At 41.0% G+C, this 24,083-nt stretch overlaps 1 protein-coding gene across 1 annotated transcript in view; it reads right to left on the bottom strand.

Annotated features, from left to right (window-relative positions):
• The window catches only part of dph6 (diphthamine biosynthesis 6), a 56,743-nt gene that overhangs the window by 15,712 nt on the left and 16,948 nt on the right, over positions 1 to 24,083 (bottom strand). Inside the window, exons 6-12 of the mRNA XM_035674601.1 lie at positions 17,198 to 17,259; positions 16,634 to 16,728; positions 16,456 to 16,549; positions 14,365 to 14,515; positions 13,823 to 13,948; positions 12,162 to 12,291; positions 11,849 to 12,023 (exon numbers count right to left, since the gene is read on the bottom strand). Of these exons, the coding sequence (XP_035530494.1) occupies positions 11,849 to 12,023; positions 12,162 to 12,291; positions 13,823 to 13,948; positions 14,365 to 14,515; positions 16,456 to 16,549; positions 16,634 to 16,728; positions 17,198 to 17,259 (833 nt within the window). The remainder of the gene's footprint in view (positions 1 to 11,848; positions 12,024 to 12,161; positions 12,292 to 13,822; positions 13,949 to 14,364; positions 14,516 to 16,455; positions 16,550 to 16,633; positions 16,729 to 17,197; positions 17,260 to 24,083) is intronic.

Below are 24,083 nucleotides of genomic sequence, written 5' to 3' on the forward strand. Positions count from 1 at the left end.
ATACTAATGATATTTTATTTTGTTGAGCTATAGATCCTATCTCTCTCTCTCTCCTCTTCCCTGTGAGCTGCAGACAGTAACATATATGTAAATGTACTCAGGAAGCGCCTGGCTGTGTCTGCTTCCAACCCTTAGCGGTGTCTCGTTTCAGGCTGGTGTGTCTGAGGTGTTTCTAATTGCAGTTTTTGTCAAAGAGCTTCCAGAGATGACCAGACAGTGCTAGACTATATTCACATTGGTGTTGGAGCCCTGTGGGCCCCCATCGTGTTGAAGACGTCTCCGAGTGTCATTAGCAGAGCTTTGGAATGGTATAGATGAACTGGGCTGGCCGGGATAAAATGACCTGGTATTGACGAACAGTCAGGTTTTTCTGCCTGGTTCCAAGGACAGAGAGAGGTGGAAAACTGCTCCACCGCTCCTATCAGATATGCTAATGGTCACATTTCTCCCCATTGAGACCTCATGCATAATTTAACTAGGAAAATGATAATACAAAATGTGTAAAATAGGTTAGATTAATATGGTGTAACTTTTCCCTTACGCAAGGACACATGTAACCAAACTAAAAGGGTAATGACAGGACAGTATAAGCTACAGGATGGGTAATTAAATGCAAAATGTCATTAATATTTGTGATAGGGCTTTCATGGAGATGTTACTACATCTTTTGAGTGCTGTTTACAGCCTAACCATCGACTAAGGGTGAACGAGTGCATCTTCATAGCACGAGGGCAAGTTTTTCCAACTCATAGATAAAACTTTTTAAAAGAATATTTTTGAAAGTTGTATGCGTTTATGTTTATAGTACATATAGACAAAATGTTAAAGCATTGCACTAGGCTGCTGCATTTACATTATATGTTCCATCTAAAACTTAATTTGATATATAAATTATAATTTATTGTAAATGGGACACTCTTAGAATCACTTTTAATCCTTTGTGGAACATTCTTAATATATGTGACAAATTTTTGTGTTGTCTTGACTCCTTTTTCACTTTATTAATTTTCTCCTTTTCTTGAATATTTTAGGGTTGGCAAATAGCTCAAAATAGTTCAAAATGTGGGGATCAAAAAACTGAGGTTGAAGTTTTGTTCAATGTATTTAAGTGCATATATTATTTCTGCTTTTTGGCAAGGATTTGATATGCAACGACTGTTTAATCCTTGTGTGGTGGATGGCAGTTTGTCAGGGATGTGTGCTGTGATTTCATCTTGAACTGGCTTCAAGTCTGTGGGGCTCTTTCGGCATTAGTGCATTCAAAGCAGATCACGTCTGGGAGTGGGAAATGATAAGAGATGGGCTCATGTTGTGCTGCGCCCTGAGGAAATCCTGCCTCTTCTGACACCTCATTTCTACAAATACAAACCTTTCAGGAGAACCACAACCGTTCTTCCTTCTACAGAATCTCTCCCCATGTTAGCCTTCTCATATAAGGCTTCATAGGAAGGGGGAGGGAGATATTTGCCTTTTTTATTCTCTCCTCTTTTTTTCCACTATCTCTATTTTTTGCTTCCTGTTTGTGCTCCAGTTTGAGCCTAACCCCTGTATGCTCAACTGTCACACAAAATCAGTGTTACTTAAACGGCGACATAAATAGCTGTATGAAGTGCACAAAGAAAGGCAAGTATAGGGCATTTCTGAATGCATTCTCTCAGGTCTAAAACTGCACATTTATTCAGAAAACAAACCATAAGCATATGCTGAAAACACAAGGTTTTTCCGATGACAAATTTAGAAGAATGCTAAAAATTACACAACTATAATGAGCCATTGTTGAGGCAATGTGTGGTCAGTCTGAGCCAGGGACACTGGCCTTTCCCCAACCCCCACCTTCTCTAAGCTTATGTGTATTTTTCTGTTGTGCCTGGATGTCTGCCCTCAACATGCCCACTCCATAGACACTGAACCGTGTGGAAGAGTAACACTGTCATGTCAGCTCTGGTCAACTTTATGGTGGTCAGGAGCTGCCGCTCAGTACTATGACCAAGGTCAGGGGAGTCTGACTGCTGGATGCACAGGGAGACACATCTGAATGCCAACGGGCATGAATAAACAAATAAATAAATGAATAAATAAATCTTTACACCATCATAAAAAAAAAAATGTTTTACAACAAAACAAAACTAGTTCTGATACAATTGGGTAGGGTTTTCGTTTTTTGGTTCTTGTGTAAAATTCCTCTTGCAAAAATGATTTTATAAACAAATAAGATCAAATAAAACAACAAATACTCAAAGCTGATGTAATAAAATTGTCTGCTGTTGTGGATTACTGTGCCACACCAGAGCTCGGCTGTGGATGAAGAGTGATGGAGGGGCATGGTTTTTCATTGCGTTAGGCAAAATGCCCTGCTGCCTTCAACTGCCCCGACCTCACATTTTTTGACAAATTGGTTGTGAGGCTTTTACGACTGATGCACATATCGCAAAAATCATTTCTGCCAAGCTTCCTCTATGACCTGCCCGTGGGACATGACAAGCCTCTCCATGCATCGCTCTATCAAACCGAATCTTTCCAGGACAATGCAAATTATGACAAATTCCATCATCCTGCATTATGCGCTTTCCTGCTAATCTCCCTAATTCGAGAGAATCGGGGAGGGTCTCGCTGTTTCAGCTGAGGGGCATGTTGTCTGATTGAATGATGCTGAAACTGCAACCCTCAACCCCCGTTCTTTCTCCCTTCGCAGCTGTGACCACCTCGTCTCTTCTGTCTTTTCATATTTTTCCTCTTTTTGATGCTGCATCTCCTCGTCTGGCTGGTATTGGGAGCATTAACTTAACCTGGGCACAGAAGAATTATGTCAACACAAAGTGGCATAACCATTAAAGTGTGACTGTCAGTGGCGGCGAAGTTAAGTAAGTCAGTGTGTGTGTCCGAGTGTGTGTGCGAAATGAAGGATAGGACCACAATGTGAAATGTCTATTCTGCATGAGACAATGTGAATGTCGAAAAACAAATCAGCCTGTGCCCCAGTGTCACGAAGCTGCTGGTCCAGAGAGAAAAAGTCCCCTCCGTCCGCATCCAAAACATCCATTTAAACACAAACACATAAACCCTCTCTTCCGGGCACTGTTGCCACTCCGCTGCTTGTAATGGACACAACATGTAGTTCAGTATTCACAAACAAAAGATGAATAACAGACAGACAAAAAAATGAAAGACAGAGTGAACAAGACGGTGGAGAAAATGCAGTGGAGAGCAAAAAGAGATGTAGTCCCTTCTCGTCTCAACAGATGGCAGTATGGCTGCATTAAAAAGGCAGCCTGGGTATCAACAATGCTGTTCATACAAAGTCCACTCAATCTGTGGACAGGCAGGCTAGACAACATCGAAGTCCTGTCGGATTTTCTTCTTTTTTTTCTCTCTTTTTTTTGGCAAAGTCAAAATGTTCTCATAAATGAGCCTCAAATTCCACAAGTGAAATGCAGGAATATGGACAAAAGAAAAATTTGGGAAAAAATACTAAAATTCTTTTCTATCTCTCTGATATATATAACTATATTTTTTAGTCATCAAATATTGAAAATCCAATGAAGCTGTAAGGTGTCTATACAAATATTAACAGCAAAAAAATTAAATTGAACTTAAATCTAAAAAGAAAGATTTTCCTTCTAAAAAAATCCTTGTCTATACTTAATTTGGTTCAAAAACGATATTTTGCAGTAAATGTGCACTAGAGATAATAATATTCTTACTCGGGCAAACTGATAAAATACACTGTGCTCAAAATGTCCTGAATCCCAACTGAAAAATAGAGCAAATATTAACATTTGTGTCAGAGCATCAAATTCAACTCAATAAATTTTGACATGTGAAAAATATTGTGTACTCTATATTATATTGAATGAACTCTTACCCTGAGCATCTCTACTTCATTACATTACCTAGACTCTCGGGGCCTGACATCCCCTTACATAATAAATCCATAATATCCATAATAAATATATATTAAAAGTGAACATGCTGATATGTCCGCAGAAAAAAAAGGAGATTGTATATTATTCATCTGCAGCAGTTTTTACCTCAGCAAAGCATGCTTTGATGACAATGGCATTTGAAAAATGAATGACCCGGGTTAAAAGTTACTACTCAGAAGAATTGCTCTGTGTGAAATTTATGATTAAGCAAGTGGCCAAAAGTAAATGGAATGTAAACGCTAACTCTTCTCTGAGTCATCTGTAGCGCTGCTAAAAAATCCCTTAATAAATGAAGAAAAGATGGACAAAACGCTAGCACACTGTTGCACATGGGCGTAATAATCATTTCTAACCAGGGGCGTGTGCGACTTACAGAATTCCAGAAACATGGAGGAGAAAACCGGAGAGCATACTATCTGTAGCTATCTAATCTATATTAGCAGTTTCCTAAAATACACAAACTGCAGTACTGTGCTGTACAACAGTCAGCAGGTGAATCTGCTGCAGTAGCCACTCAGTCTGTGTTGGTGACAATTAGTGCTTATTGGTAACATATCAATCACGGTTTTGCTAACAAAACACTTTTATTCAATTACGTTTTGGCTGATACATCAAAATCTTTAAAGCATAATGGCTTTTTTTCATTGTTCTATTTGGCTACATTTAAACACATTATCTCACTGCTAGATTCATCAAATGGTCCTGTGTCTATTGTTTTGAATAAAAGATTTTGGGTATGAGTAAACGAGGTAGAGGGTACATTTCTCCCTAACGTTGCTCCCCATTAGTGTCTGTATGTCACCGCATTAGTATGTGTGGGAACTGGGCCCTGTATTGTTCTGTCTGTATTTGCCACATGTGTATATTTCACAAGGAGCATCTTCCAGACCTTCCTTATCTGTGTGTATATGTGTGTGTGTGTGTCTGTAGGCCCTGTCAGCTATGCCCTCTCGTCACTGCAGGGGGAAGAAACACACCCGGGCAGCTCTGAATATAGTGGCTAGTTACCATAGTAATGGGATGGTCATACGTCTCTCCTCTCTCAGACAGTGATGGGAGTGGACAGGACACGCCGCTATGCTTTTTATCTATGCATTTGGTATTCAGTTATTTCATTCCACAAATAAAAACCCAAGCCACCCCACCTCTCCTTTTTCCGTATTCAAATAGAAGGGTAAAATGGGAAGTAAATAGTTGGATATGGGGTAATAATTCACACATGGGACTACAAATAATGACGTGTTTTGACTGAGTGTTTGTGATTGCAATTGTAATAGCGCGAGTGTCTTGGCAGATATCTGCGGTGGTGGGATCTTTACATGACGCTTTTCAGATGCCTTCTTGATGTCTCTGAACCATTCACCCCTCCAATGCTCATCTGCAGTGACAAAGTGTGAAGCACACACACACACACACACACACACACAGACACAGACACACTCCTGTAGCACGTGGTTCTCCCAAATGAAAAAATCGGAGTTTACCATTTATCAAATAAAATCATATTCATACATCACAACTGATTACATTCATCTAGATTCCATTAAATGTTTTAATATATCCGATTCATATACTGTAGCCACAAAATAATTACATAATGCTCTTTACACAGAAAGCAGTCAAGTAATTTGCAAAGGTGAAAGACTTGTACTATTAGGATGCTGATCATTCACTACTAGAGACACCAGAGGTCTGTGTCTCTTGAGGCTTCCAGGGTGATTAAGAATGGTTAAGTGGTACCTATACGTACACATACACATATGATATATATATGTATATTTACAGTCTATGCATCTAGTGTATGTGTATCTCCACATCATTTAGTATGTAAAAGAGGAATGGGGACAATGGCTGTGGCTATCCTGTGCCTGCTTCCCATGGCTTGTTGACATGAACCAAGGCAGTCAGGCACCAATAATACATGAAGAGCTGTTCAAAGGCAATTAGGATCAGTTGTCAGGGCCGGGCCCATTAATGAGTGGGAGTGTGGCAAGGGCCGGGGCAGAGGCACAGTGCCGGCGTACGTGGCCGCCTGAGAGTCGATGCACTCTGACAGATCCAGTCCTTCCCCTGTCCTCGCCTGGTACAAGCTGATACCAGCCTGTCCCCACGTGGTGCTGCAGCAGCAACAGCAGCAGTGGGATAATGTGGCAAAGAATGCACTGACTCCTGAAAATGACCACTGCCATGGCCAGTCAGCCTCAGTCACAGCAGGGGAGGAAGGGGGGACGTAGGGCACGTGGGATGGGGTTAGGAGGAACATAATTACCTCCTCTGCCGTCAACCACTTCCCATAAAACAGTTTAAAAAGGTGGTTTGATTTGACCTTTCACATACACGTGTACACATTTAGAGGCACAAGTAATCAACCCACATCCAAGAACAGAGCTATGACTGTGTCAATGCAGATATACATCTTGGAATGTGGCACTGTACTAGAGGAGGGGGAAGGAAGTCCCCATTTTTGCATGCAAGACAGTATGCATACATGTTGTGGGTATAGAGACCTGCACCTAAGCAAACATCTGTCAACAAATGTTTAGTTACTGATGGTTTAAGATAATGTGTGTACGCTCAATTGCCCATTTTGTTTGCCTTTGCATACATCTTTATCTATTTGCATGTCACTAAATGCAGTTTGAACGCTGTATACCTGTCCTGTCATTCTAGAGTGTGTTACAGTGAGTCACCCGTGACTCATTTTAATGACCGAACCAGTTTACCTTGTCATACAGCCAGGGCCTATCACAAAGAGCACACAGGTGTACATGCGTGTCTGTGTGTGTCTTTGTAAGACCTGGCCTCGGGCATACAGCCCGACATGCCATTGCAGTAAGGTTTTACTGGGTTTGATCAGTGTGTTTTGTGTGTGTCCAGTTCAAGTGAAGACAGTTGACCCCAGTGTTTGGGTAGGATAAGAAAAGCCTACAGAGACAGACTCGGGTGATGTACAGAGACAGGAACTGAATCGATGCTCGCTGGGGAAAGGCTGTGAGGTGAAGCCCGACTGTCAGTCAAAACCTTTCTGACTCTCTCCAGACAAAAGGTTCAGCTCATTGCACATAACTCAGGCATTCAAGAGAGGAAACAGCAAGCCCATTCTACTTGTGCCTTCGGTGAAATGAAAAGAAAAAACAAATCTATGTTAACATCCTCCGCTGCAACGAGGGGCAAGTAACTACACGTACTGAAGAACGCTGTAGTTTTGAGTAGCCTTCAATCTCACAATTGCTCAAACCGCTGAGCCTTCAAGACCTCATTTTTCATCGACTCAATTACTCGACAACTGTTCCCCTCCTGGCCCCACCCCTGCCTCTCTGCCTCATCTCCCCTCCTCCTTGGTCAAAAGTGATCATTTGTTCTTTTATTAAAGTTGATAACATCCCTTGCATTGTCTGAGTGTGCACGCCAGAGAGCCGCCCCTACTGTTCTAGCCTCCAGCACTTCGTATTATTGGTGCATTATTTCACGCATGCCCTCCTCTTTTATCAAGCGCTTTTGAAGTAATGTTAATAGACTAGAAAATTGAGACATTTATGAAGTATGGGTTGTGTTTATGAAAAAATCCATAAAGTATGACAGGGGAGAGGTGAGATAAAAGCAAGGTTTTAATAGATTATGGCAAACAGGGGAGAGGCGTCAGATGCTGACAGGCACCTCCTCCGAGATCCCTCATATTTTATGGGATTAATTTTGTTATATTAGAAATGAAGTTAAATGTCCTAATTAATCTGTTCGTGCTGCATGAATACCTCCCCGAACGCAGATGCACGCACACACACTGTTTTTTGGCTAATTACTCTTCTGTGGTAATTGAGGTAGATGTATTCTCTAGATGTAGGCTAAGGAAGTTTAGGGAGGTGGGGGGATGTTTGATGTAATGGTGTGTGTGTGTGTGTGTGTGTGTGTGTGCGTGTGTGGAGGGGGGTGAGGGGGTGCTGAATTGTGCATGTTGGCTCTTTTACAGTAGTGAAACATTCTGGGTGAGAACAACAAACCATAAAACTAAAGCACTTAGCTTAATTTCTGCTATTCATCACTAAAATTTTTGCTTTCTCACTCACCACACTAGCTCATATTTAGCTGTCAACCCTTTGATTATTCACCATAAAGCAATAAAGCAGGGCTGCTATCTTCAGAAACTAATCATGTACTATTTGTACTACATTTCTAATGGAAAACACAGTGACATATCTTGATGTATCTTTTAATACACAGATGGAGAATGATACGTTAAAACATATATTTTATGGGGTGCTCTCATGACCCAGTGGTCTCAGATGCATACCACGTAACCACAAAGTTTAGTTTGGAGATCTTGTCACATTTAATTTTAATCTCATGTATCATATCAGTCTGTACTGTCAATTATCTTAAAGTGTCCGTAAAGCAATCTAATATACAAAACATACTCTATATACTATGTTTTTGGCTGAAATAAACAAAAATCACCTTCTATCTATGCTGTAGTTTTAGTCTACATGGGTGGCCCAGCATAACTATGACTCAGTCTAACCTCTGAACTTTTCATCAAGAGGGTCAGACAAAGTTTAACTCATTGTTTTTAGACATTGAGACTCCTGTAAGAAGATTATTTAAATTCTATCACCCTCCACAGTAAACTCCTCCCTTTGATACTAATTGGCAACGTCAGATCCACTTCCCTCCTGATGCCTCACAGTCCATTTTGACAATTTTCAAAATCCAATGCAAATCCTATCGCAGGCTTGTGCAAGACGGTCTTCCACAATATTGACTGTCACTCACAATTAGGGGAATGAAGCAAGGGGTTAGTGTTCACCAGGAACCTGAGGCTAGCGCAGTCAGCTCCCAAAACACACCCCGCAGAATCTGATCAGTGAGTATAATTTCCTAGCAAATATCCCAGGGGTGAGCCACTTACCTTAACAGGAAAGAGGAGATGTTTAACAGCCATTCAACTGATAGACTTTCTATTCAGACCTGGTTTGGCTTTTGTGTTTGCCTCTGTAAATGTGGCTCCAAAGGGATTGTGATTGAACAGGCAGCATTAATCTAAATAGATGTGGAAACAATCCTGCAGTTTGAGACTCCTGTTGTTAACTCTGACTTTAGTGAATGATAGGGCAATTTTTTCCATCTGGCAACTCATAAGCGTAATCTTCTGTTATTAGTACAAATGGATTTCTGTGTAAAAATGTGGAACATTGCTGGCTTAAGAAAGAGACCCGTGCTCTTTTTTCCTGCTATTATGTTAATGCAATAGAATTGTTTAAAAGCTTCTCTTAAGAAACAACTGACAGAAAATGCAGTAATAACTTTTATTTCTTTTAAAAGCATGCCATTACTAGCCTTTTGTTGTAATGAGAGAATTTGTTTTGATATTTTGCAGCAAAAACTGGATGTCTGAGAGCATCTTTTGTTTTTAATGAATTGATTGATATAAAAATGTGACATTTCTTATATCTTAATTAGATTATGCAAATTGTGCTAAAACAAATTGCATTAGATCTCTGATAAAAAAAGACAGCAAAACAAAACAATTAGTGGCAAGAACTTTGAAACCACCGCGCTCACAAAAGATTATTACACTGCAAGTAATACATATTATGGGGAATTCAACCTCTAAACATATGTCAATCACGTACGGAACAAAAGGAAACAATGTAAAAACAAAGCATAAATTAAAAAAATCACTGCTTTTGTCTTCATAGCTTGCGGCTTTTACCTAAACTACCGTCATATCACACATTAACATACAATACACCAAAAGGCCCCCAGCTTTGACATCATAAAGGTTAACTAATTCTTTAAATCAAGACAGATCTGAATCTGTCAGCTTGCCAGGCCAAGTCGACATTCAGTCAGCTTGCTGTTCCCGAGAGCTGACGCTGAGAGACATGACAAGCCAGGCAGATAGATGAAGAGATGGATGGAGTTTGAAGGTCCAGCATCCATCACATGCCAATCCCTAATGCCGTTCCTCTCTACCTCCACCAGTACCACCCTTCGCTGTGGAGACCGGCTGTAATCAAATCCTTCAGGGCCAGAGTTCTGCCATGTTCTGTCAGTAGCCATGTGCTGTCTCTCAAACCACTGGACACTTGTCAAAAGAATACACTGGTCCCAATAGAGCTGGACATGGGTCAGTTTATAGTCCTATTTGACTACAGCACATTCAAATGGTTAGCATCACTACGCTTTGTCAAAAGCTACAGTCATTTGCTTTCTATCACCTCCATTAAGCCATTGCCCCTTGAAAGAACTCATCACAAAAACACCTCTGCTGCACAAAACTGATTACATTCTCTGGACATAATTAAGATCACAAATTCATCCTTTAATCATTTAAAGTTCACCCCCCCCCCTTCCAACCCCCTTGTATAGCTGGATCCTTCTTTTAATTACTAATTCTTTTCCACAGTATATGAGTAGGGCTCCAGGTTATTTGGTCTCAGGCAGCAGCTTTTCTGTCTCTGTTGTTGCCATAGCCCTGTCGCCATGGTGTCACACAGCAACAGTCACCAAGGAAAATTGTCATTAAGATGGAGTCAACGTAGTAGTGGTGAGAGGAGGGGTGGCACCGCATGCTTGCTCACAGCAAGGGGGTAATTGTATCAATATGTAAAATTCTTTAGCTGTACTGAAGAGTTGTTAATACATTTTTGATCAAATTAAGTCATTGTAGCGTGGAGGAGGAGCAGACACAGAGAGACGACGCAGGGGTCGTGTGAAGTGCAGTGCACAGCTCTGAACAAGCAAACTCCTCTCATTGTTTTCTCAAATTGCTTTGGATATGAATGATCATTAGAGGAATGAGAGATTAGATGGTTTTTCCAAAGGCAATAGCACATGCCCACAGCTGACTTCAATTTCATGTCTCAATGAGACTCCATTGAGGAAATCAAACACTGTTGGCATGTTAAAAGCAAACCTGACTCTGTAGGTTACATCTCAGGAATCCAAGCTGTACAAGATCCTCTGAGCTTCAGTGACACACTGGTGAGATATGCCGTCAAGCTCTAAACGAATGGCTAATCCACACATGTTCTCACTCATAGACGGATTTGGCTGCAGGATCAAGGACAGTGTGGAGGAGATGGACACTATCCTTGTTGACAGTACCTTGACAAGTGTAATCCCATATAATACACACTGGGTAAACAAAACACCAAGCCAACCGTGCAACCACGGCCCACACTTCCTCTGCTCTGCCTTTGAATTTGACATTCTTTTTGGGTTTGAAACAATATGAAAGAAGTTTGATCCGTAGCTTTACAAACAAGTGCAAAAATGGATACAGACTGCCCACTACAATAGGGATACATATTTACATGTTTACATAAAAGTAGTAATGAGAACAAACTATCACACAAAGCAATAATCACAATCATCTGCACACATGCATCTATACATAAACAGAGACAACAGAGAGGCACTCAAAGTAATCACGTAATCTGAGACACTTCAATTGCTTTGTAAGAGTCAAGCACAAAAAAGAATCATACAAATCACCGGCAAGATTCATCATTCATCAGATGAATCCTTGGTACTCTTCCATTAATCCATGACTTACTGTCCTCAAGTGATACTTTGCCAACACTGACACAAAAGAAAATAACGTTCCTTGTTTTTGGCTTGGCCCCTAACATGGGGATCAAGGGATTCAGTGGTTTTCATTATCATTTGCAATCAGTAGCCAAATAAGTTATGTGAAGAACAAGGTTGAAATAAACAGAAAATGATGAAATAAAAATAATAAATAAACTAATAAAATGTGAATGAGACGGTGGCTTGTAAAGCAAACTGTAATGCTGAAATGATTATCTGAATAATTGATTAGTCTATCAACAGAACGACATACTTACCTTTGTGGCCACCACAAAATTTAAACTGCCAACACTCTTACCCACAACCAGCAACACCCTCTGTTATGGAAGTCTTACCCTGAGGGCCTGGCTGTAGGGCCCGATGTTGGCTGGGGCCCAGTGGGACAGGCTCTGGACATGCAGGGCTTCCCTCTGGTGGAAGCAACCTTCCTCAAGGGGCTCGGTCCAGTCATGGAGCAGGCAGTCCATCTGCAGCAGCTGACCAGCAGGTAGAGGAGCCTGGACACACACCCTGCAAGGAAAAGTGGGGAAACATAGAATGAATGCTACGTTGATGACTCAAATTGAGAATAAATGCTAAATGCTTTAGAGTTTAAACAATGTAAAGATCCCTGTGAAGAAAAACAACGGGTATGTGTGTTTGCTTTACCTGGCTGGAGGGTTCATGTCAAAGTGTTTCTTATAGACTGTGTTGAGTGGAACAAAGTCTTCCATGCACTTCACATACAGGTGAATGAGGATAATGTCCTTCATCTGCCAGCCTCTGCTGTCCAACTCACCTGAACACATGAAACACATTATACTGTAAATCACTGTCATGAAGCATATCGTAAACTTTAGTAACCTGACCTTGCTCCATCTTGGCTAAGCTAACTTATACAAACATATAACAAATATGGCACAGAAGCAGTACACTCCAAATAAAAAAGCAATATACTCCAAATAAAATACAATTCGCTGTGTTTACAAAGGCAAAAGGTATGTTTGTGACTAAAAGGAAATGCTGCATTTGGCCCCAGCATATTTTTGTAACTGATCACCAATTTCATGCAATTGGCTCTTTGAGATTCATGTTTTTGGTTTACCTCTGTACTCTTTTTCTTGTTTGTTTTCTTCCTTTTGAGGAGTTGTATCTGTTACCACTGTAACAGCCAGTGAACAAATACTCATGGAGTCTAAGTCAGTGTACAGGCATTTGCTTGTGTAAGTGTCAGCCTTACAGCTGCGCTTTACCTACCATATAGTCAGCCTGTTCAGTCGTTTTAATGCGATCACTGATGTTTTTTTATGACACGGAAATCTATTGAAACTGCTTTAAAGTGGTAATGGTGTTTGTCCCCTTCTATAAAGAGCGATCTAACACAGTATATGTGCACATCGTAGGCTTTGGATGCAAACGCAGGCACAAGGGCTCAAAGCAAAGCCTTTCTCCCTACAATCATTTGAAAGAGCTTCAAGTTTGTTTTTCCTTTGCCAACACTAGCGTCTCAGACTACTTCGCCCTCATACAAAGAGGTTGTTCATTAAATATTAACTTGTTTAATATTGTCTCTGCACTGTGAAGGCTGTTCAGCCGAGCACCACGATAAACATTAAATATGCTTTTCATCTTTCGCTCCTCTTTCTCCATCAAAAAAGAGAAAGAGAAAAAAAAGAGACTCAAATACACTGTAAAAGCGTGCACTTTTAAACTTCTGCAGGGCAAAAACGATAACCCACCCAACATGACTGCACTGTGCGTGTGTTTTTTAGAAGGGCTTGGTTAATTTGAAGTGCTTGTCCTTGTTTGGTGGCCAACTCACTACACAACTGTTGTGATGGACGGAGTCTCTGACACACAGTGTTTTGCCTGCTGGGTTGACTTTTGAATAAGGAACGACTTCTCAAGCTCTGCCACACCTCCTCGTGTGTCTTTAGCAAACACAGCAAGGAGAAAGAAAGACACCCAAGGGACAAAGAAGTTTTCCCCATATGTTTCTCTCTATTGAATCTTTGGGGCTTCAGTTGGGAGCACAGTAATCCCCCCAGAATTTGTTTTACTGAGCTGCTTAAATCACTCCTGGACATAGGAATTCTGTATTATCTTCCCTTGATCATATCAAAAGATATCATTGTTTAAGGTTAGTTTACTTGTGAGTGTCGTTCTGTGTGCCTTTTGCTACAGTGATTTCCGAGAGGCTGAAAGGAATTTTTTACTAGACCCCTGGTGTTTTTCTTGAATGTAGAGATATTTAAAAGCATGTCCACAATATGTTCTTCGAGTGTTCCCTCTCTTGCTTAATACTTTGCGCACATCACACTTTCCCTTACTTTGCAGCTGTGTGAAAGCTGCCCATGTCTGGCCCTGGATCCCGGGTTCTTGGCTCTGAAGGCCGTTGATGCCAGACATCCACTGATAGCCTCTGGAGCTTCTCGGTGAGCAGGATGGAGGGAGATCTACCATGAAGAGATACAGTAACATGAAGATGAAGAGCTTTAGCAGTACGTACAAATGGTTGGTCCAAGGATTATAATTCTTGATTGAGACTTTTAGAACATACAAAATAAGCATGTCATTTATTTTTTTCTTTATTTATAACCTAGGACATATGCTGTGTGAGAGGTAATTCATGCAGAGGTGGTTTATGTCAAAGGAGAAATGAATTCAGACTGTCACAATTCACTGCTGAAATGACAGCGCTTGTCTAACAATCACTCAGAAATACTAGCATCATGATGCTGGCCGCATGACACAGATTCAGGGAGCATACACAACACACAGATATCATCTGACACACACACACACACACACATAAATACACACTCAAGGATGCATGTCAGCATGTGCATGTTTCACCATAAATGAATCTCACCGTGGCCCTGCTGACAACTAAGGTCACAATTTGATGTAAATTCTTGCTGGTTGTCTTCAGCTTGATCAGCATATTCCACCTCCTCAGTCATCTTGTCAATGGCGCTCTGGCAAGGACAACTACCATGGGGCAAAGCTCTCGCCACCACATCCTGCAATAAAGCACCACAGGGAATACATCAGGCCAAACGCCCACCAAAGAGTGCTGAGCCTTTTGCAAAGACAGACAAAATGCTGTATAATTAGCCAGCCTTTTTCAAATACCCCACTAAGCGGGCTGTGTGTGTCAGTCTTTCATGACAAGGGCCCAGACACACATAACTTCAAGGTGAATGAATATGAAACAACATGCTAACATATTCGTGGTTCAGGGGAATGGGGAGTGGTGTTTTCTGATACTGTAGATTCAATCATGCTGGCTGTCAGTCAAAACTCATGACTGGATGGGTGAGACATGTTTTGGATTTCACCAGTATTTTTTTTCTTTTGTTTACTTATACTTTGCCTCTACACTCGGCTACTTTTTTAAATAACAAATCATTACCATTCTCTAAGGCATACATATTATCTGCCAAATCCTGCTGGGGTGTCACACATTTAAATACATATTTCATATTTCCTCAACGCCCCCCTCACCCTGCCCAACACTCATTCACCCCCCTCATCTGCTGTCAACCGCATTTGGCCATATGATAATCAAATTAATTATACTTCAGCCCCTCTCTCCTGGCCAGCATGAAAAATAGCTTGACTAGCATTAACGGAGGGCAAATGATGGTGGTCCATCCCCACCCCCTGAGCTCGGTGCAGTTTCCTCTAGTGCTGGTGTCACCGCAGATCTGTCACCCTGACGAGAAGAGCTTCAGAAGGCTGAACCAGGGCAGGTTCTCCCCTGGTTGCCCCCCCCTCCTCGCCTCCCCTCGCAGGCCCTGGATCTCCCTGCTCTTCCCCCAGCAACCTAGGGGGGGCTACAGGGGCTGTGGGAGCGTGTGGGCGTGTGTCTGTGTGTTTGTGTGATGGGGGTGGGAGTGTCGGTGTGGGGAGTGAAAAAATATATAGCTGTAGGGAGTGAGGCTGCAGGGTCACGGAGGTTGTGGGATGGGGGTATGTTTTCTGTCCATAACAGTCCCAGCCCCCACCCAACATGCAGATATACACACACACACACACACACACGCCACACACACACAAGGCTACAAACACAGACACACACCCTCTTGCACAAAAAACAAACGCAAAATCAAATGTACACATTGTCGTGTGATGTGCAAAGAAACACACGTGCAAATAGCATGCTTTACCCTGAAGACATGTCGAGCTACAGGCGAGTAGCATCCCGCGGTGTGACCCTTATACTCTTTACTCGCTGCAACAAATATAACGGCATGCAAGCAGCACTTCCTGTCGGCAGGGCCACTCATCAGCTAGTAGGTGTCTTATTAAACCAGACAATTTGAACCAGAGCAATTAAAAGTATACATAAAAAGAGGTCAGTGTCTCCATCACAGAAGCTTTGACAATAATGTAAGGATTATAGCATTGTTTGTTCTTGCAGAGAAAGTAAAATGTTTCCAAAGTGTCAACCTTCTTGTCTGCGAAATTCCCGTTCCCTTCTAATATACCAAAAGCCAGCTCTTATGCCTCCCTGCAACCCCCGCCCATGTCCGCTTAGCCAGCTACCTGAATGCAAAGCGCCTTAATGTGAGCAGACATGTTTATTAAGCTGGGCCTAGTTTCAGGCTGCAGTGAATATTGCAGACGTCAAAGTAGGCCATGTGGGGCTAGAGGAGAGAGAGCAAGGGATGAAGGGAGAGACCGAGAGCGAGAATGTGTGTGAGCGAGAGAGAGAGGGAGGCCCTCTGGAGGTTGATCTGAACCCTGCCCTGCAGTGCTGTGTTTTTCTTCTGCTCGACAAAGTTATCAGACACCAAAAGGTTTTGTTCTTGTATTTGTTTTGCCCTCAGAGTGGGTTTAAAGTAATCAACCCCCGAAGAGACTCAAACTTTTATTGTATGATGATTGATTCGGCATTGAACAGCATTGATCTCATTTGTAAAACAAGTTCATGAATTCCTTCAGAAGTTTGACTCACGCTGTCTTTGCTCTCGGTGTGTATCTCGATGAAGCGCAGGTAGCCAACTGGAGCGAAGGCATCTGCTGAGTGGATCACTGTCTCTGCTGCATCACTGCACACACACAAGTAAAAAAAAAACCTTCATATACAGTAGCAGGCAAAAAAAAAGACAAAGAATTTATGTTTCTTTACTCACATAACTATCTTCTTTTTGAAGAGGGGGCAATCAAGGGTGAAGGTTTCATATTCACCTCCTTCTCCACAAATATGAACTCCATACTTCTGGGAGAGCTAATCAGTGAAAACAAAACACCATATTAAAATACTTTCAAACTCCTTTATATCACTTGAACACACTATTTAGTGTTTCACCAAAATGTTCAATTAATAGACTAGATGTGCTACACAATGCAACTTGTTAGAAATAATACAAGTCTTACGTTACTCCATGTTCAGTTTACAAGTGTATTATTTTTGACAGCAATTTGTAAGACAAATACCAAAAACAATGTTAACGTTGTGATAAAAAAGAAGCAATTGCACAAGAATATGATTGGGATATTTTCTCATAATAAATAAATCACTGAAAGCAGAGCACTAAGAATACAATAATTCTAAAACTAAAAGTTAGGGTGAAAAAAAAAATGCATTTCACTCTAGTATTAAGGTAACCTGAACAAATGATGTACATGTAGAAATATATGGAAGTAATGCAGTCAAGAGAGTAAATGGGGTGGCAGAGAATCTACCAGTCTGTGACCTGTTTCAGATAGGGCTCCATGTCAGCCAGAGGTTTCCCTAAGTGCTTCTCTGGATCCAGGCCTGGCACCCACGTGGGCAAGGCACATAGGGACAAACGAACGGTCACACAGCAATACACAAAGAGAGAAAGACACACACAAACACCATTTCACACAGACACACGTATGGAAAGAGAGAGAGAGAGAGAGAGAGGGGTCTGATCAGGAACAGAAAACAGTGATTGAAGATGACAGGCAGGGAGGTTTACGGGCAGTCGCACAAACACACACGTAAACCTGCACCCTGGATCTATTTGTTTGACTTTGCAAGTAGTGTACACAGATCTCTCCGGGTAAGGGCAACAGTTTTCAATTGCTGGCCACAGACCCCCCACGCCCCCTCGCCCGCCACCCCCTCATCTAGTTCCCTTTGAGAATATAAACTCTGGAAAGAGATCTTGTTTATTTGCCTTTTCCCTCCCCTTCCCCTGAAATGGTGCATGGAAGTGACTCACAGGCATGGGAGAGAAAAGAAGGAGGGGAAAGAAGGTTGGAGGAGAGCATTGTATGAAAACACAGTGGTGCAGCACTCCTAAAATACAAGGCTACTGCACCCTCACTCCCCAGACAAAAACAAGTAAAAACAACCAAGCGAGCAGACTTCCTGCCCTTTTAATAAAATAATCAAGATATCCAAATCTAGACCATGGCGTCACCCAAATGATCAATTTGGATCAGTCCTATTCGAGCATTATGTTCATATTGGTAGGTATAAAAGGGTGCACTTAAAAACACTATACTCAGCTTGTTGAGCGTTGAAGGGTTTTATCCAATTTTGTCTTTCAGACACGTGTTCCTGATGGCACCACGCTGAACTCAATCTCACCCTGTAAACAAGTCCTTTCACAAAGAAAGCGCAGGCAACGTCTTCCTACTGTACATTTTTCACTGTTCCGACAAAAGCCCTGAGTGCCAGGTGCGTTCTAGAAAGAATAGAACAGTAAAACACAAACAGGACGTGAATGTAAAATGCAAAATTTTAGGAAATTCCAAACCACGTAGCTACGTGCTACTATGCCACAATGTTTAGTGTAAAATACCCGATATCTAAAAATATAAGGGGAAAGTCTCTGGAACCAAACAATTACATCTTAACGGTCACCGGAGATGGCTTGCTTCATTCGCCAACATTTTTCATTTCTCTTTTCTGTGGCTGCCTATTAATTGATTGACATAATCATTAACAAGTTGCTGATGACCTATACGGAGTGACGTGTAGTTGTGACAGTAGTGCCATCGCAAGATTTTTTTTTTGCTGAATTGTCCCTAATAATTTCTCAGAGAGTCTAATATAGCTCCTCTATTCCGAGGCATCACGTGGTCCTGTTCATCGGCACGTTCATGTGTTTAATTAAAGGAACAAAGTTAATCGTAATGTGAGAATCTCTCCTCTCTCATGGCCTGACAACCTCAAAGGTTAACGTGTCAGCCGTGGGCCCCATGGGGAGCAATGGATGGGAGACAGGAGGAAAGGGAGAGGAGACGTGGCAGAGGGACGTCGCATCCCATCCCGGGTTCATCTTAATCCCAGCTGTGTCTCTCCTCCGGGCCCCGGTGGTCCAGCACTACGGGGGAGAGACTGAGGGGCCACAGCGGTGGGAGGGAGTGTGGAGGGAGAGAATGAGCAGGCCCTTATTCTCTTCCCAGGGGATCTGTGGTCTTAATTAGTGTGAGAATATCTAATCTCAACATCCTCTCATCTTAACCCTGCCACAAAGGTAATAAGGAGGGAGAAAAAAAAAGCATTAAAATTCAATCCCATTTAAATATCCTCTTTAATTAGTCATGCCTTTTAACAAATTTTAATAATTGGCTCCAAATTGCTGAGGGGATGCCGCCTTTTTTAATATGTTCATTAACTTCCCTGCTCTTAAATAATATATGATACATGATTTGATATTTACAAGGAGGGGAGAGGACGATGGAAATTTAGGAAGACAGGAGTGAATGATAAAATGATACAAAGATGGCATTAATGTGGAGGCATTTCTCCCAAGACCACTTAGCACTTGTTTGAGTGTTTTCTTAATTGATGTTCCTGACTGACTTAAGATTACTGAAACCATTTGGAAATGAGGATAGGTGGAATGAGCTCGCACTTGTGCAATGCATGCTTTGAGAAGTCTTTGAGTAGCCACCGGTGTGAGCCTTCAGCGATCTAACACCACTCATTTACATGATCTTCACATCTCTGTCTCCTCTGAACCTGTTTTACAACTTGACCTAAACCCAATTACCTAACCTCATTATGCCACATTAAACCCAAATAAGCCCACTAGAAGCTGCCATTAGTCTGCCGCCAGAGACAGCAAGACCGCACTTTGGAGAGAGAGGAGCTTCCCTAAGAGAGACTGAGAGGAATGGCTCTCCTTTTAAAAGGGCCTTTTACCTCGTATTATCCTATAAAACTCCAATTAAATTCAGTGAACTTTAAAACCAAGGAGTCCAGTAATGAGGGAGAGCATTTTTTAAAAACCTTGTTGACATTTAGTGGGCTGAAATTAGCAAAGAATAAAAAGTTTACCAGGAAGCCAAGAGCCATTTGGACAGTAAAGTTAGTTTTTATATCGAGATATGAAAAAAAAAACAGTAAAAACTGATGTTAAAAACTTTTACGCAGTTAAGACACAATACAAGTTAACAATATAGCAGACAGACATCTTACAATAACAAGTAAAATCTGGAAAACCCTTTGATTCTGCTTTAGAAAAAACACTGCTCTCACTTCTACCCTTATAAAAGTCAATGGCCATTATTTCCAGAGCACATTTTTTCACTAATTCTTTTTAACGATCATGATTGGCCTTTTCCCACCTTGAAGATGTTGATTCATTTAAACCCACAGCAGTGAGTTACCTATTTAATTGAAACTGCTTGTGATTTTGCTTACTGAGCCTAATGCTAAATTAAAAGCCTGGGAGATTCTAGATACTGTCTGAGCTGAGCTGAGCGCTGTATCACAGACATCCGCAGGTTGTCTTAAGATCTGGCGTGCCAGCTGACAGCTCGGCTTTAATCCCTGCCTTCAGAGAGAAAAAGGCAGAGAAAATTGGATTCATGATGTGTAACATTTTAGCCTTTAAATGGATGAAATCAGCATCTCCTCCCTAGCAGGTGAGCTGCATCAGCCTTTAAACAACGCTCTCAAAGACCCCCGCCAAAACAATAGCTGTTCACTATCACCTAATCTTCGCAAGAGAGAGAGGGAGAAAAAAATAGAGAACGGAAAAGAAGAAAGAAAGGGAGGGAGGCTGCACCGTACAAAGGATGATAAGATTAAGGTTATATGTGAAATTTGTCAGGCTCTTATCTGAAATTCAGAGTCTGTGAACAGAATAATAGGCAACATGAATTGTGTAGCAATCACATCAAGATGAAATCTTTTTCAGTCCAACAAATCAAAAAGTAGATAGCAGGACTACTTACAACCAGTACTACAGTACTTAACCGGAAAAAACTAATCTTGTGTAAATGAATAACAACAACAAAAAAATTCTGTTTTAGGAAATTCACGTGAAGTTGCAGTGTGTCGCAAGTGGTTGAATATAAGGCTTAAGGATGTTTCAGCTTAACTTTGACCCTTTACTAACTGTTAAAAAACAACTGCCAAGAAAGGGTCACTGTCAGTGGCACAGTTGTCTAGCTACTGAACTTGACATTAACTTAACATGAGTTGTCATTTTGTGTATATTTTCTTGTTGTGAGTTGGCAAATTTTGAATAATCGGTCATTCATTTTTAATTAAGAAAAAGGGGTAAGAGCAACGAGGGGTTTAAGGTGCTGAGCATGTAATTGCAACCTTGTTGCATGTCATCCCCTCCTCGTCACGCTGTCCCCTCCTCTTCTGTCATCTCTCCACAATATGCCTAAAGCATGAAATGCCTTTTAAAAAAGACAGAAAAATCAGACAAAAATAAAATATTTAAAACAATTAACAGATTTAGGGCTGATTTTGATTAGTGATTAAACTTAAAAGCCCAAATGACAAACATTCTTTGGTTCCTGTCTCTCCTCCTTTGTCTATCGTATGTGATGGTCAACTGCATATATTCGGGGGTTTTAATTGGCCAAAACAAGTCATTTGCAGATACCACCTTGGGATTTAGAAAATTGTGACAGTAAATGTCACTATTTTGGACATTTTATAAAGCAAACATTAGTTGCAGCTATTTGACTTGAGAATTGAGACTTTTATTTTAATTTTTTTATTTTGTTGACCTCACTGCAATTTTTATTGTTTTTGTGTACATTTTTGAACTGACTCAAGAGAAAACAACCTAACCTATAAGCAGCAGGCTAAGCATGTGACCCTAGTCAAACTAATGCCCTAAAATCAGAAACCATGAGTCTATCATTCACCCTACCTGCCTTACAGAGCTTTACTGTGGTACAGAAAATATGGATTGATTGACTGAAACGACTAAACATTTATTTGTCTTTTTGCAGGGACTGCTTATATAGTGTCTGATAGTGTTTGAACCCTGATCATCATCCTCCAATCTTCTCCAAATATCTTCTGCAAGGTATTGCTTCTTTAAAAACATTTGTCATATCTATATGCCTTGGTGCTATAACTCAAACATTCTTTCATGTACCTTCGGTAACTGAAAAAACAGATTGCATTTCTCTTAGTTTCTTTAGATAACAGAAAAAAAGCAATTTAAACTGATTATTCATTGACTTCCGCGTTGAAAAGAACTTCCAGTAAATTTTCTATAGTGTCTTTGAACATTAATTGTCCTTTAAGTATATATTAAATTAAATTCAATGTCCTTAAGTGGGTGACGTGATCAGTGAAAGCAAATTTGTGACATAAATTCTCTTCCGTATAGCGCAAAGGCTATGTTCGTGTGAAGGGTAAAAGATCATGCAGTGATAAAAGGTTTTCCTGCAGATAGACCTTGATTTCACACATGCCAATTATCTCTTGAGCTGAGGACCAATTAACTGCTGAACCTGTGCCCTCATACACACCTGCACTAATCAATCTATTAACTAATTACATGAATATTTAATACTAGCTTTTGGAATTGCCAATTACCACGTTTAGCTCAAGCTATATTGCATTATAAAGAGACAGTTTCCCAACAAAAATATGCATTTCCCTTTGAGAGAAATGTTTTTTTTGCCAATTAGAAGCATTTTGTGACATTCATATAGGCTTAGACTCAGATAGTTGAACTTACTTCACTACATGCAATCTGGCATCTTCAAAGACTAAAATCCTCTTTCTCTCTTTTGTGGTTTTTAGGCTACCATCAGAACGTAAATGAACACTTCTAGAGAATTCACTTAGAGGATCATCCTGCATTTGGACAGCTGTCTTTTCACTACAGGGATTTGTCATTTAGAGATATATCCTCCCTTAAGAAAGAAAGTGGGTTTTTTTTCCTTTATCCATTCACTGCTAATTTCCACCTGTCTTTCTGAGTGCCTAATGAAGGAATATTAATCTTGAATGACTTCTCACAATTCAGAGCCCACCAAAACCTCATTTTATACTACCACAGAATATTATAAGCTCTTGGTTGTCAGTTCAGATGCAGACTTAACCTTTGCTCTGTGAGAGTTGTTTTTTTTTCCTCATGAGGTCTGCACAAGTAAATCCCTCCAAATCTCTTTCGCTCGCTCACACACATACACACACAAACACCAAAGGCCACCAGGTATGCCCTTCTGTCACCCAATCTCCCCTAAACAGCACACCTCACTGCTCAGACCTGCTCCCACCAAAGCTGCAATTATATGAGTGCTGCCTAAAACGCCTCGGGTGCTTGCACCCCTATTCAATTCTCTCCTTTCTAATTACCACTGCCTCGGGACAGGTGAGGAGTCAGGGCTGATAAGATCTTTCCTTTTTACCTGTAGCCAAAACACACATGCACACATACTCACACAAACATCTACAGTGGGAGGCCAAGATACACACTCAAAGGCACCCGAGGTGATTTTCCTTTCTAATTATAATCTTCCAAAAAATGTTGAGAATTTGCTTTTAGACAAAGTTGTGTTTAGAGTAGAAAGCTTGGCAGAGGTAGCTGGGTTACTGAGGTCTTTAAGGTGTGGTTTTCCCCTCTGTGTGTTATTCCAGAACGGTAACTTGGCATTATGATTCATCAATTAATATTAGATGCAGATCTTGTCTGGTTACATGTGTAATGGAAATAAAAATAAATTTTGATGGCTAAACAATAATTACAATCCCACAAAATTCTGCAGGAAAACAAACATGGATTCTGACATCATCTCTCCTTTGATGGGCATCTGACAAGTTATATTATTTATTAGCAAAAACTCCTTTATCATGAGACCATAAAAAATGAGAAATGGGTCCAGAAAATAAAGTACCAAAGATAAATGGTCTGACAAGTGCATTCCATGAGAGGTTATTTGAGCAGTGTTGAAAGATACGCAGAATATCTTGAACGGGCTGTTCAGCTCTGCGGGTCATCAGTCAGCCGTGGACCCCTTTTCGACTGATTGCTACCGAAGGTGACAACAAGCACTTAACAGCACGTAAACAGTGTCTACATGATGATCTATTGCCGTGAGTAGTTTGAGAGTAAAAAGAACCATTTGTAGCCGTAATTATCATTTATCAATGGCATCAAAAGGGATCCGGCTGCACTGTCAAGTAGATACAGGTAGGGATCTTAACATCATGTACCCGAGAAAAGAAAAAGAAAACTTTTTTTTTACTCTCTCTCCTTATTCAGTAATCTGAGCTTCCAGTCCTCGGGCTCCAAAACAGGCAGGTAGAGAGCAGGTGACACCACATTAACCTCTTTCCTCAGTGCTGAAGCAGCTGAAAAGCGTAAATGAGAGATTTTAATCTTCGCTTCACGG

This window comes from Morone saxatilis, unplaced genomic scaffold, assembly GCF_004916995.1.
Source record: "Morone saxatilis isolate NCDOM2014 unplaced genomic scaffold, NCSU_SB_2.0 Contig3, whole genome shotgun sequence".
NCBI lineage: Eukaryota > Metazoa > Chordata > Actinopteri > Moronidae > Morone > Morone saxatilis.